Source organism: Drosophila eugracilis, unplaced genomic scaffold, assembly GCF_018153835.1.
Source record: "Drosophila eugracilis isolate 14026-0451.02 unplaced genomic scaffold, ASM1815383v1 contig_1497, whole genome shotgun sequence".
NCBI classification, from domain to species: Eukaryota; Metazoa; Arthropoda; class Insecta; order Diptera; family Drosophilidae; genus Drosophila; species Drosophila eugracilis.
This window is the reverse complement of record NW_024572310.1, coordinates 213,044-232,059: the sequence shown is the minus strand read 5'-3', so window position 1 is coordinate 232,059 and position 19,016 is coordinate 213,044. Positions and strand designations below refer to the sequence as shown.

Sequence of the window (19,016 nt, the reverse complement as noted above, 5' to 3'; positions counted from 1 at the left end):
AATAGGAAATTTAGTATTTGTTAAGTTATCCGATTTTTGGCCCATTGAAGTACGGGCTTATTAATCGCGGTTATATGAATGCCTCCGAAAAGTGCCTTTTCACTTTCTTGTGAATAGTAGTAGGGCACCCTGCGGTAAGAAAAAGAGCTATATTTGACATGTAAACTAATTTAATGAATTTACAGAATAAAACGTTCCGTACGCCATAGCCATAGGCCTTTGAAGTTCACCTTTCTTTGGACCTACGCGTGGGGGGAGCCGTTTAAGGCAACTCCGCACTTCACAAGACGACATGTATATTGAAACATTGATACAAAATTTGTTTTTTGTTTGTTTTTATTTACAAACTAAGAATAGGACTATATACCAAAGAAGTGGAACATGAATATCATGAACAGTTTTATTTTAATTGGCTTTTCTTTTCGTTTTTATTTAATAAGTGATTAATAAATTGGATATTTTTTGTTGAAAATTTGACTTTTAATTTTTAAATATTACAAATTCAAATAAAGTTCAAACACATTAAAATAACTGCACCAGAGAACGTCAAGGGTGTCTTTTTTCGGCACCCGAATCACACTCATACATTTCGAGTGTGTGTCGCACTCATGAACAGCAAGAAAAGAGCACACACCCGGAGTGCACAGATCGCTTTGTGCGTTTAGGGTGTTTGCGTTTTTGACACCCGCTCAATTCTAGGCACATGATCCTAATGCACAGACACCCGACACACTCATAGCAAATGAAGCGAGTGTCTGAGACACCCATGTTTTTGGGAAAAGTGAGTCGGGTGTCTTGAAAATGAGTCGAGTGTCTTGAAATGATTCGAGTGTCTTGAAATGAGTCGGGTGTTTCGGGTGTCTTCGACTGATCTGAGTGTTTCGGGTGTCTTCAGCTGTATTGCATGAGCAGGTCATTGAGGGTTGACCGAATAATTTTACATGAAAGGAAGGAAGGAAATCCCAATAATTTAATCTTAGAAAAGTATATTTCTAATAATACAAATTATTGCCGTCTTCAGTAACCAATATTAAAAAATAAGAGTTTATAATCATTACAAGTATTTAATGACAAAGTCTTAAAAAACCCAAAAAAACGTACATTGCATCAATATTTTAGGATTTTCCGTGTTGTTATCAAACCATCTACCTGCAAATGTATTCCCGTTTTTTGCAGATGCGTATAAGAATACAGATCATAAGTCAATTGCACTGCGAATAGCAGGTAGATGGCCTGACATGGCAAATCCTAAAATATTTGGCCTTTTTTAAGGGACCATTATTGGGATTTCCTTCCTTCCTTTCATGTAAAATTATTCGGTCAACCCTCAATGACCTGCTCATGCAATACAGCTGAAGACACCCGAAACACTCAGATCAGTCGAAGACACCCGAAACACCCGACTCATTTCAAGACACTCGACTCATTTTCAAGACACCCGACTCATTTCAAGACACTCGACTCATTTTCAAGACACCCGACTCACTTTTCCCAAAAACATGGGTGTCTCAAGACACTCGCTTCATTTGCTATGAGTGTGTCGGGTGTCTGTTGAAAAGAGTACTGGGTGCGCAAGTGCACATTCAAAATGAGCTTGTGCAAGGCACACACCCTTATTTTAGGGTGCCGATCACACTCTGAGTGCCGAAAAGGCACACATGATTCGAGTGCGCTCATTGTCTGGGTGTACCCTTGCCGTTCTCTGAACTGCACATTTATTTATTTAAATCATCGATGTTTCATCGATGTTTTCGCCAAACACATCGAAAAAATCAATGTCCGTGAACATCGATGTTTCTCCACCTCTATTGCACATCGCTGATACGAGGGCCGTTTTACTGGTATTACTCGACACCAAGAAGGCACCTCCGACGTTAACAGAAGAAGATATATTTATTCTTGAACCTATCGATTAATAAATTAAATATTTTTTGTTGAAAATTTGACTTTTAATTTTTAAATATTACAAATTCAAATAAAGTTCAAACACATTAAAATAACTGCACATTTTTTTATTTAAATCATCGATGTTTCATTGATGTTTTCGCCAAACACATCGAAAACATCAATGTCCGTGAACATCGATGTTTCTCCACCTCTATTGCACATCGCTGATACGAGGGCCGTTTTACTGGTAGTACTCGACACCAAGAAGGCACCTCCGACGTTAACAGAAAAAGAGATATTCATTCTTGAACCTATCGATTAATAAATTGGATATTTTTTGTTGAAAATTTGACTTTTAATTTTTAAATATTACAAATTCAAATAAAGTTCAAACACATTAAAATAACTGCACATTTTTTTATTTAAATCATCGATGTTTCATCGATGTTTTCGCCAAACACATCGAAAACATCAATGTACGTGAACATCGATGTTTCTCCACCTCTATTGCACATCGCTGATACGAGGGCCGTTTTACTGGTATTACTCGACACCAAGAAGGCACCTCCGACGTTAACAGAAGAAGAGATATTTATTCTTGAACCTATCGATGGAACAACCATACCACCAGGAAATACATACTAGAGGTGGAGAAACATCGATGCGAACATCGATGACATCGATGTTTTCGAAACATCGGCAACGTCAATGTTTACCGGAGGCAGATCGATGTTTTTCCTTTTCTAAGGCACATTGATTGATTGACGAATTGTAAGTACATATAAATTAGAATGAGTCCCCTGGCAGCTTTCGTTGTGTCGTCAGCGGGAGGGGGTGTGCCAGGCCGGTAGTGTTCTTCCTTCCTTCGTTAGGGGTTGTGTAGCGCACCAGGCAGGTACGCCTAGCGGTCTTCCTTCACTTGTTGAGAGTTATGTAGGGAGGAACTACCTCCGTTATCGTTGGCCCTTAAGGCACAACAACCAATAATAACAAAAGTAATTTTCTGTATGACGGTGCCGGAATTCAAACTCAAGAGCGATGGCTCTGTCTTTATTGAGATTTCAAAATGAACTGAACTTAAAGCTAACATAAAAAGAGAATCATAGCGGCCACTCCAATGGGTAGTGCTTGCCGGCTATGCACGGGCTTCCGGCCAGACGCTGTATCAGCAATTTGGCCGGAGCGAACTCTCGGACAATCGGTCATTGCCGTCGTCCGGTTGACATAGTTAACTACTCCCCCTCAGGGATTAGGGCCGCCCTCGGCCGACCCTATTTGGGCGATCATATCCGCTATTTGGGACGTAGCTCTCCTGGCCTGGATGACTCGCCGATAGGTAAAACCGACGCAGATCAACGCGCAGCATATTGCTCCTGCTACCAGTACTATCTGATGTAAATGATAGTTATTGATATTCTCCCCGACTATTCTCCCTGATGTGTTCCAGATTACGCTCACTTAAGCGGTGAAGGTACGGAAGACTGAGGATGTTGTGTTCCATAGTAATGTTCAGGGAGGGCGAGTTGGCTACTCCTGGGACCCTTGTTGGAGCAGTAGATTAAGTTTTATTGTAAGTTTTAAGGAAAGATGAAAAGAAATAATTATTTGAATACGCAGGCAAAATGTAAACAAACCACCTTAAAAACCAATGTACAAAAGCTTATCAGTTTCACTCAATCTTGAGCACATCCGAGTTGTTGTGATCTAACTGATAAGCTTTTCAGTTCGTGGCTATGCGAAGTGTTATGCTGCTCTCGGGAGAACATTAACCGATCGAACCTCGAAGCAGCTGGCAGCAATAAACTTTGGAACCAACTTCGTTTCGTTTGTCTCGCTTTTTTTGGAAATTCCCCAGCCGCTAGTCGCAAGTCTTTTTTTTTGTTTAAATTTTTGAAGTAATTTTTCCGGGAAAACTCTCCCGGATTTTCATGGCGCCCGAACAGGGACTACGGCTAGTTTTGTTATTAATTTTCGCGTCGGAAAAACAATAAAAAAACAGTGCACCTCTCGTCGTCTCGGCATCTGTTTAGTTTTTTTAAATTTGTTGGCGAAAATTCTTGCTGGTGGAATTCGGCGAAGCAGTGAAGTGTTGGCGAAAGCAGTTGGATGCGGAAGGAAAGTGCTTGGAAAATTATGCCTAACAACAACCAGGTATTCAGTGCCAAAAATTAAAATTTGTGAGCACTCCACTTTATGTGTGTATGCGTGCATTTTACATAGTATTAATTCTTGGCACCTTTATATTAAAAATATTATTACACCCCAAATATACCCTAACTTCCGAATAATAAAATAAAAAAGTGAACTGCCTTTGACAAAACTTACGGTGTTTTAAATTTTGCGAGAATTTGAAAATTTTATGTGCGTTATATACATACGCTGCAACTTGAAAAGTACAGCTATATCTACATACATATGTACAAACATACCAGCGTTTCGCCGCCAATTTCGGTTCCCTTTTGTGCATTTGCAGAGCAGTTATTTGTCTGCTATATATAAGTGTCAGTGGCTTCTATGCTGTACATATGTATGTACATATGTAAAACAATACATCGGTTAATTTTTAGCGCCAATTGCAGCGGCAGTGGTTTTCAAACTGTATATAGCCAAAAGTCCCTACAAAACTCGGCAGTGAATTTAAGCCCTGATCACAGTTTTATGTTTATATGTACATATTTGCCTGCATATTAATTCGGTAAATATTCAAAGATTCGGCCTGGAGAAAAAATTTAATACATTTGTTGGTTTTTTTTGCCGGTGGTTGTGGGCATCTTTAACCCGTATGGGATCCACTTAAATAGTTTGGACAATTTATTTGTCAAATGAAATTCAACATTTGTGCATTTTTCGGCTTTGGTTAAACGGCAAATACACATACAAACGTATTTTGTGCATTTTGGTGGTGCTTCTGCGCACATTTAACCCCTTATCCAACCCAATAAATTTTTTTTGGAGAAATTAATTTGTTTAATTTTTAAAATTTAAAATTTAGATATTGTTGGAAATTTATTAAGGAAGCATTTGAGCATTTTGGAAATAAATTTATTCAACCCTTGTGTCCGACTGGTTTTACTTGGAGTATTTTATTTTTTTTATATTAACCTAAAATGTCTGAGAAAGAAAAGGAATCATCGTCAAAGCCTAGTGCTAAACTAATAGTGGCTATGCAAAAACACGGCAGGGTAATGAGTGACATTCAACGTATGAGAACGTCATTCGAGGAAAAAACCATTTCATTCGATAGGTTTCAAATGGAATACCGAATGCAACTTCTCGAATCATATTGCGAGAAATTGATGGATATTCAAGGAGATATCGATGTACTAAATCCAGTGAATGATTTAAGAGCGTCTGTTGAGGAGATGTGCATAATTACAAAAGCGTTATATCGGTCCGCAATGAGAGAATGCGAGCCTCAGAGACTTAGTCAAAGTGATATAGGTGGTTATCGTCATTCGTCTCAGTTGCCAAAAATGAATCTACCGAAATTTAGTGGAAAACATTCCGACTATAAAAATTTTATAAGTCTTTTTGAGAGTTTAGTTCGTAACGACCCATCTCTAACAAAGATAGAGAAATTTAACCATTTGCTAACATGTCTAACAGATGATGCATTAGGTACTGTGAAAGCTTTTCAAATTTCGGATTTAAATTATGAGAAGGCATTGGCTAGTCTAAAAAACGTGTACGATAATAAATGTTTGATCTTTTTTGACACGATTTCTCAGCTGTTTGACCTCCCGCAAGTATCAAAGCCCTCTGCATCAGGCTTGAGGTCTCTTATAGATGAAATATCGGCCCTCTACGCATCGTTACAGTCCTTGGGTAGTGAAAAGGAAATAAACAACGCAATTTTTTATTCACATAGCAATGTCCAAAGTAGATCACACAACAAAATCCAAATTTGAGGAACAGCTAGATTATAATACTCTGCCTACATGGTCTGATTGTGCGACTCTGTTGAATCGGCGATATCAACATTTAGCTGCTGAAGAGTCAACCAAGAGTAAAGGGAAGCCTAACCAAGGTTCCAATAGAGGATATTCCAAATCTTCCTTCTCATGCACACAAACAGATCGCAGACCTGAATCAAAATGTCGATATTGCTCAGCGACAAACCATAGTTTAGGCAGTTGTCAACCTTTCATGGCTTTATCAGTGATCCAACGGTTCGATTTTACGAAACACAATAGGTTGTGTATCAATTGTCTGAATCCAGGTCATCCAGTCAAGAAGTGCAAAGCAGTAAAGTGTCGCGTTTGCTCCAAACCTCATAACACACTTCTTCACAGATACGGGGTAGAGCAGCAAACAACTTCTTCGGGATCACTTCCTCAAGCGCAAGCCCAAGCACCTTCAGTAGCATTTGATCATCCCAATCAAGCCCATTCTTGTCATGTTGCAACTAGTGACCAAGTTATTCTTGCTACGGCTGTCGTTAAGGTACGGGATAGATTTGGACAGTTTCAATTAGCACGAGCTCTGTTAGACTCAGGGTCTCAAATAAACTTTATGACCGAGGACTTAGCACAGCGTTTGCGGTTACGCAGGAAAGAATCCTATTTGAATATCACTACTGTAGGGAAGAACGACTCGTTACATTCCACATCAATGTATCCTCAGACCTGATAGTAGCACCACAAAGTTGCGAGTTGTTTTTGACGCTTCAAGTAAAACGTCAAACTCGATCTAATTAAATAAGACTCTAATGGTGGGTGCAACGATTCAGGGGGAGCTTTACGCTATTTTGGCAAGATTTCGATTACACAAATATACCTTGACTGCTGATATCTCGAAGATGTATGGGCAAGTTAACTTATCGTGTGGAGGGAAAAGTCGACGCAAGCTCTCCAAACCTATCGCCTCAACACTGTCACTGATGGAACAGCCTCTGCTCCATTTTTGGCCATTTGTGGCCTCTTTGAACTGGCAAAAATGTACTCTGAGTCACATCCTGTCGCATCAGAGGTAACTTGAAGTGACTTCTATGTAGACGATATGTTCACAGGAGCAAACAGTTTAGAAGAACTTTGGGAAGCTCTTCTGACTCAGATTCGTTCGTTTCTTTTGATTCCGAGTCAGGTGCAGTGTCAACTGCTATTGGAGTGTTTAGAACGGTTGGTAATGATATTTCTAAACTGAACTTTTGTTTAATAAATATTAAATTAGATCGTAGTCGTATTAAAAGTTTCGATACCTTTGACCAATGATCTTGATTTAGTCTTTCCCTATGATCATGTATTATCATACGTGCTTCATTAAAGCACTCTACTAATATTTCAACGTGCTTCCTAACCTTGTTCTTTTGAATGGGTCTATTCTGAGTTAGAGACTTGTACGATCTGTCAAAATTATTTTTAATTATTGATAACTCCTCGTACAATTTGTCCCAATTCATGCCTTTAGTTTAGCCATACTTTTGTAAAGAGAATTACGTAATATATTTTAATATTTATTTTCTGTTATTTAATTTTCTTAGATTTTAGGTGTTTACATTTGTGTATAATAATTTTTGTTTTTTCTGGGTTTTTTATTTTAGATTTTGTCCAGGTCATTTGCTTGACTCTGGAATTTTTTCGTTAAACATTTGTTGTGTAATTTATATAATTTTATCAATACGCTTGCTAACATTATAACAACGATTATCATCAACAATATTGTAATTGTTTGAAGTTCGATTTTTTCGGATTCAATTTTATTAACGACATTTGCCGTGGAATCTACAACTTTTGTGTCTACTAAACCCATTTTAGATGTTGTATATATTTTTTTTTTCAATTTCTATTTCATTCGGGATCGAATACTCTCCGAGTCAAGACGTGCCTGAATTCTACGCGGAAGCTACGCTTAAGCTATCAAAAACAAACGAAAACAAAATAAAATAAAAACATAACGGTGTTATCTGATAAGCACCATAAAAGTGTTGTTGTCAACATGAGCGACGAAGAAGACGATACCTCAGTTTGGAGCTGGCAGAGAATAAAACCTAAGCCAAAGGGAATAAAGAGACAAAATCAAGTTTCACCGATTCTCCTAAAGAAAAAACTTGCCCTGGACACCGAACCCAGCATTAGCTCCAATAAATTTTCTATCTTAGCGGAACGCTCAACAACTGAAAAAGGTAACGATGCAGACGAAAACGAAGCCCTGGACATGATAACTGAAGATAACATTGCTGAACCTGCCAAGCCGCCTCCCATCTTCTTATCGGATGTTAGTGATATAAGTAGTATGCTAGCCTACCTCGAAAAGAAAATTAAAAAGAAAATTTCCATTATAAAACTCAACGAGATGGCCAAGTGAGAATTATGGTTAAGTCAATTGATGAATATAGGTCCCTTGTTAAAATTCTTGCTAGTGATTTTGTTAAGTTTCATACATACCAGCTTAAACATGAAAGAGCATTAAAGGTCGTTATAAAGAATTTGCACTTCTCTACGGATATTGAGGTCATTAAACGAGACGTGGAGTCCAAAGGTCACTCAGTCAGGAACATAAATAACATTAAAAGACGTGGAACCAAAGAGCCCTTAAATCTATTCTTTCTTGACATAGAGCCCAACAATAATAACAAAGATATATACGAAGTGAAGCACATTGATAACGCGATTGTCAAAATAGAACCCCCTCGTAAAGCAAAAGACATTGTTCAGTGCCACCGTTGTCAGGAATTCGGGCACACAAAATCCTATTGCTCCAAAACTCATAGGTGCGTAAAATGCTCTCGTAAGCATCCCAGCAACCTATGTACAAAAGATAAAGAACAACCGGCAAAATGTGCGAACTGCAACGAAAATCACGCTGCTAGTTACAAAGGGTGTAGGGTCTATAAAGAGCTCATAACAAAAAAAATTAACTACGGCTGGAAAACAGATGCACTACAAGGACCATACTAAAAATGTTTCTGAAATATCTCAAACACCTATAGTGCCGACGCAACAACCTAAAAACTATCAATCTTACGCCCAAGTTGCTGCAGGAAATAATGCTACTAGTACGAATACCTCTCGACATCATGCTTTTTTCTGAAAAGCATTTCTCCAGTAAATCATTTTTTAGAGAAGTCGGATATGACACAATAAGAGCTGATCATCCGTCTGATAGAGCCCATAGGGGCGCAGCAATTATTGTTAAGAAGGGTCTAAAATTTAAAATCATGGACAGCATGCACGCAGATGTTTCAACCTCAGCAATTTACCTCCCACCAAGATTCACAATAAAAGAGCTCGATTTCAAAAACTTTTTTCAAGGACTGGGGACAAAGTTTATTGTTGGAGGCGACTTCAATGCCAAACACCCATACTGGGGCTCCAGACTCATTAACCCAAAGGGATCCGAGTTGTACAAATGCATACGAAACAATAATATATCAACTCTCTCTACTGGTAAGCCTACATACTGGCCAACGGATATGCGAAAAACTCCAGACTTGATTGATTCTTAGTATTTTCTGGTATCCCTCAAACACACATGCGCCTAATGGAAAGTTTTGATCTTAACTCAGATCACTCGCCGATAATAGCGACATATAGCACAATAGCTCAAATGCTCGACAAGCCCTATAGAGTCATCTCTGCTTCCACAGACATTCTCGGGTTTAAAAGTTACCTAGAAGAAGCCATAAACGTAGACATTTCGTTAAATACAGGAGAGGACATAGATTATGCTGTGGAGTTTTTCACAACTGCAATTCACAAAGCGAGCTACTTAAATACGAATCACAGCCAAAGAAACCAACAATCAAACCAATTGTATTTTCAACTGAAATTCGGAAAAAGATTAAACTCAAAAGGGACCTGAGGAAACGTTGGCAAGAAACTCGCTATCCTGCTGACAAAAGATTATATAATAGAGCGGCATCTGAGCTTAAACAATTATTGTCTAACCTAAGAAATGAATCGCTAGCGGCATATCTGAGAAATTTAGACCCCAATTCTAGCAACAAAGAGTACAATCTGTGGAGAGCCACTAAATATCTGAAGAGACCATGCAAAAGAAACACAATCATCCGCAAAAACAATGGAACTTGGTGTAGATCCGATGATGAACAAGCTGAGGCATTTGCACAACACCTGCACTCTGTGTTCCAGCCTAACGACATTTCCAATCCTACAACGGAAGCTGAAGTAGAAAACTTTCTTGGGTCACCCTGTCAAATGAGCTTGCCAATTAAAAGAATCCATTTTGACGAAGTCGTGACAGAAATTAAATGCTTGAGTAATAAAAAATCGCCAGGCCCGGACAAGATAGACGGCATCACTCTCAAAAATCTACCATTAAATTGTATACGGTTTCTTACGCTAGTGTTTAACGCCATGCTCAGGTTAGACCATTTCCCAAGTCAATGGAAATGTGCAGAAATCATCATGATCCTCAAGCCAAATAAGACAGAATCAGAACTATCATCTTACCGTCCCATTAGTCTGTTGACAATATTCTCGAAAGTGTTTGAAAAAATACTATTGAAGAGGATGTTGCCAATTTTGGACGAACTTTCCATCATTCCTGAATACCAATTCGGATTCAGAAAAGGTCACGGCACCACTGAGCAATGTCATAGGGTCACCAATGAAATTGTATCTGCGCTTGAGAACAAAAAATATTGTACTGCTGCGTTCCTAGATGTTCAACAAGCGTTTGATCGTGTTTGGCACAAGGGATTACTCTACAAGATTAAGAAATGGTTACCTGCCCCATATTATCTATTACTGAAATCCTATTTGTCCAAAAGATGCTTCTACGTGCAGCAGAGAAATGAAACGTCAACACTAATTCTCATAAACGCAGGCGTTCCACAAGGGAGTGTATAAGGACCAGTCCTTTACACCCTATACACGGCAGATATGCCAGTAACAAATAATTGCACCATTGCAACATATGCTGACGATACATCTATCCTGGCAACAAGTTCATGTCGAGACGAAGCTTCTCAACTGTTGCAAAGTGAGCTCAATATTATTGCATATTGGTTTCTTCGCTGGAAAATTAAAATCAACTCCCTGAAGTCTGTCCAAATAACATTTGCATTAAGACCAGGAAACTGCCCAAACGTGACACTTTACGGCTCAGCCATTCCACAAGATTCATGTGTGAAGTATCTTGGCATGCACCTCGACCGCAGACTAACATGGAAACCCCACATAAAAGCGAAATGTCAACAGCTCAGAATAAAAACACTGAAAATGTCCTGGCTACTTAATAAAAAATCTGCAGCCTCTTTGGAAAATAAAATTCTCCTCTACAAAACCATTCTGAAGCCTGTTTGGACCTACGCTATCCAGCTCTGGGGAACAGCTAGCAACTCAAATATCGATATACTTCAGCGCTACCAGTCGAAAACATTGCGAAAAATTGACGATGCTCCATTTTATGTAAGCAATGCAAACATCCACAGAGACCTAAACATTCCAACAATAAAAGAAGAAATTAACAAATACAGTAGGAAATATACAGACAGACTTCACAATCATATGAATAATTTAGCCCTAGGCTAATTTTGTAATGTTACTTAATTTTTCTGGGAAGTAATAGTCAGAATCATTAATTTGATCTGTTTTACTTATGCTATTACTTCTCATTAAATTAAAATTTTTAATCTGAGTTTTTATCTAACATCTTTTCCTACCTATTATTTGTACAGCTATACGGGCCATACTTTCAAATTGGGCAAAAGAGGTTCCGCTCAATTTTTCAAAGAAATATTATATTATATAAAAAAATATGCATCGCAGTGCAATCAAAAAAATTATGCAAAGCAGTGCATGGGTTAAAAAAAAATTTTTCTGCTCAGTTGATTTCCCTTTTTTTTCCACGTCAGCTGGTCGTCGCCGGTTTGGCTACGCTGACGTTCCCTCAGTGGCGCAGGAGGTGGCGTATTCCCGCACTCTATTTTCTGCTGCTGCTGTCCGGGGCATTTTGGACTCAGGCGTTACCGGTGCCGGTCCTCGCACAGGTGTGGTTGCAGTGGGGGCTGTCCAGTGGTCCAGGGCAATCCTTCGGGCACGTCTTTTTTAGTTTCGGTAATGGCTTGGGTGATGGAGGTTTTGTTATTATTTTTTCATTAATTTTCCTTATCGGTACTGAGTGAGTGGCGGCAATCTTTGGGCATTTATTTTTGTTACTCATTAATTTTCTTTCAGAAAATCTAGTTCTGATTGAAGTTTTTGGGCTGTAGCCCACGCGGGAGGTGGAATGTTTACGTAGAGTAGCCACTTTCGGTGTGCTACTCTTTTTTTTTATTTTTTTTCGCAACTCCTCCGCGATTTCCCATTGCTTTCACTCTACTCACTCAAATTTTTTTTTCGCATTTTCCAGTTCATGTTTTTTTGTAGTTTTTCTTTTTATCCTCCTGGGTATATCCTTCTCGGTGTATCCTTCTAGTCCCTCGATGTCCTTCGATGTCCTTCCATCGCTGTCACGGTCGCCATGTGATAAAAAGGATTAAACCCAAGGGTTAAGTTTGGTTTGTCTTTATTTGGGTGGAGCAGCTGAGGTGCCGCTCCAACGATCAAAATGCCTCTGTTCTTTTACAATATTTCTTAAGTCTATGTAAGGCTAAGTCTCGTAGCTGCGCTGCTCGCAGGCGGCGGCAGAGAGACTGCTATGTACTTATGTATAAAAAAATATAATAATATACGTTGTTATGCGCTCCCAAGTGGAGGAGCGAGGGGTATGCATATGCTGACCGTTTGTTACGATTATGCTGACACTAGCACTGTGTGCGGGCTAAGCCAGAACGATCGGTTCGTGTTCCGGCCACTTAGGGTTTATGACCGGAACTTTGGATTATGTAAACACTGCAACAAAGTGTTATAGTGCGCACCCTTTAAGTACTCTCGGTACAGTGGGTATTCAATATATGTGCATACTACAGTTGGAAGTCATTCGCAAAGAAGTGTTCAAGGTGTTAGATTCGGGGGTTTCCAGCTGGCCAAATGGGCAACAAATCACCCAAGTTTGATGACTAACCAGGGATCAGAAAAATCGCTTATGTTCAACACTTCCGAGTCTGTGAAAACGCTTGGGATGAGATGGAACCCTCAGAGAGATGCTTTTCATTATAGTTTGGAGGATTCATTTCAGTCCCTAACACCAACTAAACGCAACATTTTATCCGTCACAGCCCGTTTGTTTGATCCCTTGGGATTGTTGTGCTCGCTGATCATGAGAGCTAAAATCTTGCTTCAGGAACTGTGGCGACAAAAACTGGATTGGGACGAATCGGTTCCCATAAATTTGCATACCAGTTGGAATGAATTCAAACAGAATTTACTAGAAATTGACCGGATATCCATTCCTCGATACATTTGTTTGTCTTCCTATGACAGTGTTCAAATCCACGGACTTGCTGATGCATCGAGCCACGCCTATGGCTGTTGCATTTATGACCGCCAAGTCGAGAGTGTCCCCCCTCAAAACCAAATCGATTCAAAGGCTCGAGCTGTGTGCAGCGTATCTGCTTGCCAAATTATGGGCTCAAGAATTTCCCTTGCTTAACAAATTAGAGTTTGAAAGCATCAACTTCTGGTCGGATTCCCAAGTCACTTTATACTGGCTAAAGAGGGATCCGTCCACTCTAGCTACATTTGTTGCGAATAGAGTTTCTGAAATTCAAGAGCTCTCAGAGAATGTTGTCTGGCGGCATGTGCCCACGGTAGATAATCCAGCCGATTTAGTATCACGTGAAACAGATATAGAGGGTTTAAAATGTACGCTATGGGAAAATGGACCAGAATTTTTACTCCGACATCCTAACGAGTGGCCTCGTTCTCATCAGACTGAGCTTTCACCGGAGTTACATTTGTCCGAGAACAAGAAAAGCGTGGCAGTATGTTCCGTCACAACAAATCAACCGAATGTCTTCATTGAGCTTGTTAGAAGATGTTCGTCATTCAATAAACTCCTGCGGATTATCGCATATGTAAATCGGTTAATTCAAGGGAAGAAAAATAATCGCGATAAGGTTATTTCGGCTAACGAACTTAAGTTATCGTTTCTAAGAATGGTCCAAGTATATCAAAGAGCTGATTTTGGTTTAGAATATGTCAAGCTAGAGAAATCTGAAACTTTAAGCCCACAGCTTCAACGTCTAAATCCTTTCTTACACACTAGCGAACTAGAAGGCGTAACACTTCAATTAATCCGAGTTGGGGGAAGGTTGTTAAATGCACAAATTCCGTATGATGCCAAATTTCCAATATTACTGTCCTCAAAATCAGAATTTGTTTCGCTATTTCTTCGAGACCTGCATCGTACTCATTACCATGCTGGCGCCAAGGTGATGGTATCACTTTCGAAACAGCAGATATGGCTAATCAATGCGCGAGAAGCGTGCACGAAAGTTGTCCGTAGCTGTGTCCACTGTTTCAAATACAAACCAGTGCTAATGGGTCAGATAATGGGCAATTTGCCAGCCGATAGGGTCAAGTTAGCACGCCCTTTTTTGGTTTGCGGGGTAGATTTTTGCGGACCATTTTATGTGTCACTAAAGATCCGCGGTAAGCCTCCTATCAAGACTTATGTTGCCGTTTTCGTGTGTTTTTCGTCAAAGGCTGTTCACCTTGAGCTCGTTGTAGATTTATCCACTGACAGCTTCTTATCTGTTTTTAAAAGGTTCGTCGGGAGGAGAGGGCTGCCGCAGAAGATGTACAGCGACAACGCCACGAACTTCGTGGGAGCGAGCAACGTGCTCAAGGATCTGAGCGCAGCGTTTCACCGCAGTCAGGAACAGTTGAGAGGATACGCGGCTCACAGAGGCGTCGAGTGGTATTTCATACCGCCGAGGTCACCACACTTCGGAGGACTGTGGGAGGCAGCAGTCAAGGCCGCCAAACACCGGCTGCTGCGAGGAGTCGGCAACGCCAAGCTGACAGCGGACGAGCTCAGCACCCACCTGGTCGAGGTAGAAGCGCTGCTCAATTCTCGACCAATCGCGTCGCCAGGCAACGATCCCAACGATGACTCCAGGACATCTGCTTATCGGACAGCCTCTAATCACGCTGCCGCAAGAGTCCGGCACAGGCGGAATCTCCAGAAAGGCCAGTTGCGGATATTTGAGGCGGTGGCGAATGCTGTCCGATCTCAAGCAGCAGTTTTGGGCCAGCTGGTCCAAGGACTACATCGCCAGCCTGCAGCATCGCAACAAGTGGTGCGTCGAGGGCCGCGCTCTGGAGGTCGGGTGTCTGGTGCTCGTGCACGAGGACAACATGCCCCCGCAAAGGTGGCTTACAGGCCGCGTGGTGGCAACAACAGTCGGTGAGGACGGAAGAGTGCGTGTGGCGGAGGTACGGACGTCAGGAGGCGTCATCAAGCGCGCCATCCACAAGCTGGCATTGCTGCCAGTAAGCAACGCTCCTAACGAGGAGGTTAAAGCGCCGGAGGCCTTCAACGGGGCCGGAATGTTGGAGCAGTAGATTAAGTTTTATTGTTAGTTTTAAGGAAAGATGAAAAGAAATAATTATTTCAATACGCAGGCAAAATGTAAACAAACCACCTTAAAAACCAATGTACAAAAGCTTATCAGTTTCACTCAATCTTGAGCACAGCCGAGTTGTTGTGATCTAACTGATAAGCTTTTCAGTTCGTGGCTATGCGAAGTGTTATGCTGCTCTCGGGAGAACATTAACCGATCGAACCTCGAAGCAGCTGGCAGCAATAAACTTTGGAACCAACTTCGTTTCGTTTGTCTCGCTTTTTTTGGAAATTCCCCAGCCGCTAGTCGCAAGTCTTTTTTTTTGTTTAAATTTTTAAAGTAATTTTTCCGGGAAAACTCTTCCGGATTTTCAACCCTCTTTTGGGCTCTGTCATTGTTGACATATCGGGTTTCATTAACCATGGCACTCTCAGTAAAGGTAATGAGATGCGTGCCTCGTACATGGATGTAAGTGCCATTATCCACACTCAGACGTGCCGGACGATCGTTCACGATTATGATGCTTTCATCTACGTGAGTGACTGGGTGTAGATCGCTGTGCTGGATGTCACAGTGTGCTATGCCTCCAGCGTGGAGCTCTTGTCCGCACGACCTTCTTGACGCCAGCTGGCAAAATGTTGCTCCAGGTGTTGTGGAGCAATTGTCGACCGTGTGAATCGCTCCATTGCAATCAGCTATTAATCTGTCCTCCAGCCTGAGCATCGTGTCATGATGGGACACGGGAAAAACAGTGATTTTAATACATGACGATTTGATTATTGGAAATTTAATGACAAAATGCAAAAGGTTAGCGGATTGTAATATTTTAACGGAAGCAACGGACAATAAGTCTTTGATGGGGGTATTTGTGGGCTCTTCTATCCATATATCTTCTAGGTCTGCATGATCTAATATAGTAGGGCTCACAATGTTGGCCTTGGCTAGAGCTATCGCTAGTAATAAATTTTGCAGCTCCATACTAATCATTCTATTTCGGGATAACAACATCTCATAAAGATGCCCCGTGTCGATTTGGGTTCCCTTGGCTGACCTCAGAAGTTGATTGACAGTGGTAGTAATACTATTGATTTGGTCTTGTACTTTACTATTGATATTTATCTGCCTATTGTTTGCATTTATTAATTGAAATTCATTGAGTTTAATTTTTTCAAAATCCTCTGCGTCTGGCGTTCCTGCCACTACCTTTAACACGGCTCCTAGGAAATCAAAACTCCTAGCTACTCTGTGGTGAATGCTCAACGAGTCGAGCAGGTCACGCAGATGAGCGATATCGACACTCAAAAGTTTCTGCATGTGTGACTGGGGAAACATGCTGGTCATGCCATCCGTTTCTTCCACCACACGCCTATATTCGGAGAGATTCGCCGAGTGTGTTACGAACGCGAATTCTTCCCCAACTAAAATTCTACCATCAATGATGGGAATATATTTGGCCTGCGAGTAGTCCGAGACATGCCCCGATGTTACGGTAAGCAGGACTAACAGGGATACGATTGCGAACCTGTAATATTTGATGTGTTGTAGTGTTTGTTTAAAATATTGTAGCCCTCCACCAAAGCATAAAGAAGAAAACACAATTATAACAAAAATTTATACCAAGTGAACAGGGGTGAGAAAATATGGAAAAAACTTATGCCAAGTGGCTAGGGGTGAAAAAATATGGAAAAAAACTTATGCCAAGTGGCTAGGTGTAAGCATTAGAAAAAATGAATTATTATCTAAGGTTGTCCTTGTGGACCACCCTCCCCTTAATGAGGACCGTGGTCCCCAGGTCTGCTTCAACAGCTTTTTCCTCACACAGTGGTGTGAGTTTATTGCCAAGCCTTCGGTTTGACTTGACCAAAACTTTTTCGCCGACTTCGAATGTTCTACATTGTCGGGAGGCATTTTCCCTGGCCCTGAGCAAATTGTGTGCCCTAACGATCTTATTCTGGACGTCCGTCTGTGGGTCGTCTGGGTGCTTTTGCACGATGTCGACTGGCCGTTTGTCAACGACAGAGTGAATTGATTTATTATATTTGGCGGTTGACAATAAAATAATTTCCACAGTATCGGTTATCCTATTGTCGATTTTCAGGCAACGAGCAAGCTCCAAGAGGGTGCTGTGAAAGCGCTTTACCTGCCCGTTTGAGACGCTATGAAGTGGTGGGGCATTTGCCAACACCAAAATGGTTGTTAAGCATGGCTGGTTTAAGATCCTCGATTGAACTAGAGTGGACATGTTGTACAACTGCAAACTTCGAAAACTTGTCTATGCAAGTGAGGAAGTATTTCTTGTCTGTGGAAAAGATGTCGATGTGAAGCAGTTCTCCCACATGAGAGGGGATCGGAGTCTCGCCTAGCTCAGGCTTCTTTGGGTGCCTATCGTACTTGGCTTTCGCACATGTTTTGCAGTTAGCTACAATTTCGGTGTCTAGCTTGGCCATTTTTGGAAAGTAGTACTCGGAGAGTATCTGCTTAACATTTTCCTGGGCCGATCTGTGGGCCCTGTTGTGTTCGACGGTGAGGATTTCCCGTCTCTCAGGAACTGCAAAAATATTCGTTACGCGGTTTTTGCAATGCCAAAATTTGGTGGCTGGAAACTGCCGAACCAATTCGTCCTGTATCATTGCCAGCGTGTGCAAGTCACAATGAATGGCGTTTACGCCTTTAGGAACGATTACATCTGCGAGTTCATCAAGTAATGACTCTTTGCAGGAAAAATTAATTACATGCCGTCTCTTGTTTCCAAAGAGGACAAAGCTGCGTTTTAACGGAAATCGTGCCTCCTCCAGAGTTATCTGGTTCTGGAAGCAATTCAAAGGCTTGTCCGTGGTTTCAATGGTGTAGGTTAGCGACAGCTCACTGTGAATTGTGGCCGCGCTAGAAAAAGCCTCTTCCTCTTCCACAACGTTAAGTTGCTGTCTTGAGAGGGCATCCGCAACAAGGTTATCTTTGCCGGGCTTGTAAAAAATTTTAGCGCCGGACTCGTCGATGCGGGCTTTCCACCTCTTGATTTTCGCATTCGGATTGGATTCCGACACTGCGAAGGTCAACGGTTGGTGGTCAGTTAAGATATTTATATCTTTGACTGCATATAAATAGTGGCGTAATTTGGCCAATGCCCAAACTATAGCTAATAGCTCCCTTTCATTGGTAGCGTAATTAACTTCCCTGTCCTTTATGGTCCTAGAGATCATTGTTATGGGTCTCCCTTCTTGGGATAGCACTGCGCCAATGCCGTACGCTGAGGCATCTGTCGTTAGATCAAATGCCTTCTGGTAGTCGGGGTATCTGAGGATGACATCCTCAGAAGCCAGAATGTTACGCAGTTTTTGGAAAGCCAGCCGTTGGGGCTCGTTGAACTGCACCTGGATGTTCCTGGATCTGTGTCTACTGACACTTCCAAGTTCCCCTTTCAAAAGATCAGTGATGGGCCGAGCTATGGACGCAAAATCTTTTATGAAGCATCTATAATAGCTGGCCAAGCCAAGGAATGATCTGACCTCGAATATGTTCTTAGGCTCTGGGAATTCCTGAATGGCCTTTATTTTTTCTGGGTCTGTGGTAGCCCCGTTATTGGTGACTATAAACCCTAAAAAGCTAACGCTTTTCTTGAAAAATCTTGACTTTTCTGTTGATACCCTCATATTTGCATCGTGTAGGCTCTTGAGGACCCAATCTACGTGCCGGATGTGGGAGTTTTCGTCCTCTGAAA

General features: G+C 41.2%; 1 protein-coding gene across 1 annotated transcript; it reads left to right on the top strand.

The window, feature by feature from the left end:
• The first annotated feature begins 14,530 nt into the window (after nt 1-14,530).
• Nucleotides 14,531-15,299, top strand: LOC121530416. The gene is made up of 2 exons (XM_041819481.1): nt 14,531-14,788; nt 14,874-15,299. The coding sequence occupies exons 1-2, from the start codon at nt 14,531-14,533 to the stop codon at nt 15,297-15,299; spliced, it is 684 nt and encodes a 227-aa protein (XP_041675415.1).
• The last annotated feature ends 3,717 nt before the right edge of the window (nt 15,300-19,016 follow it).

Excerpts from the sequence above, each read along its gene's own strand:
- LOC121530416 (XM_041819481.1), top strand. The coding sequence starts at position 14,531 with ATGTACAGCGACAACGCCACGAACTTCGTGGGAGCGAGCAACGTGCTC. Across the intron at positions 14,789-14,873 it reads TCAGCACCCACCTGGTCGAG|CCTCTAATCACGCTGCCGCA; the intron begins GTAGAAGCGCTG and ends CTTATCGGACAG.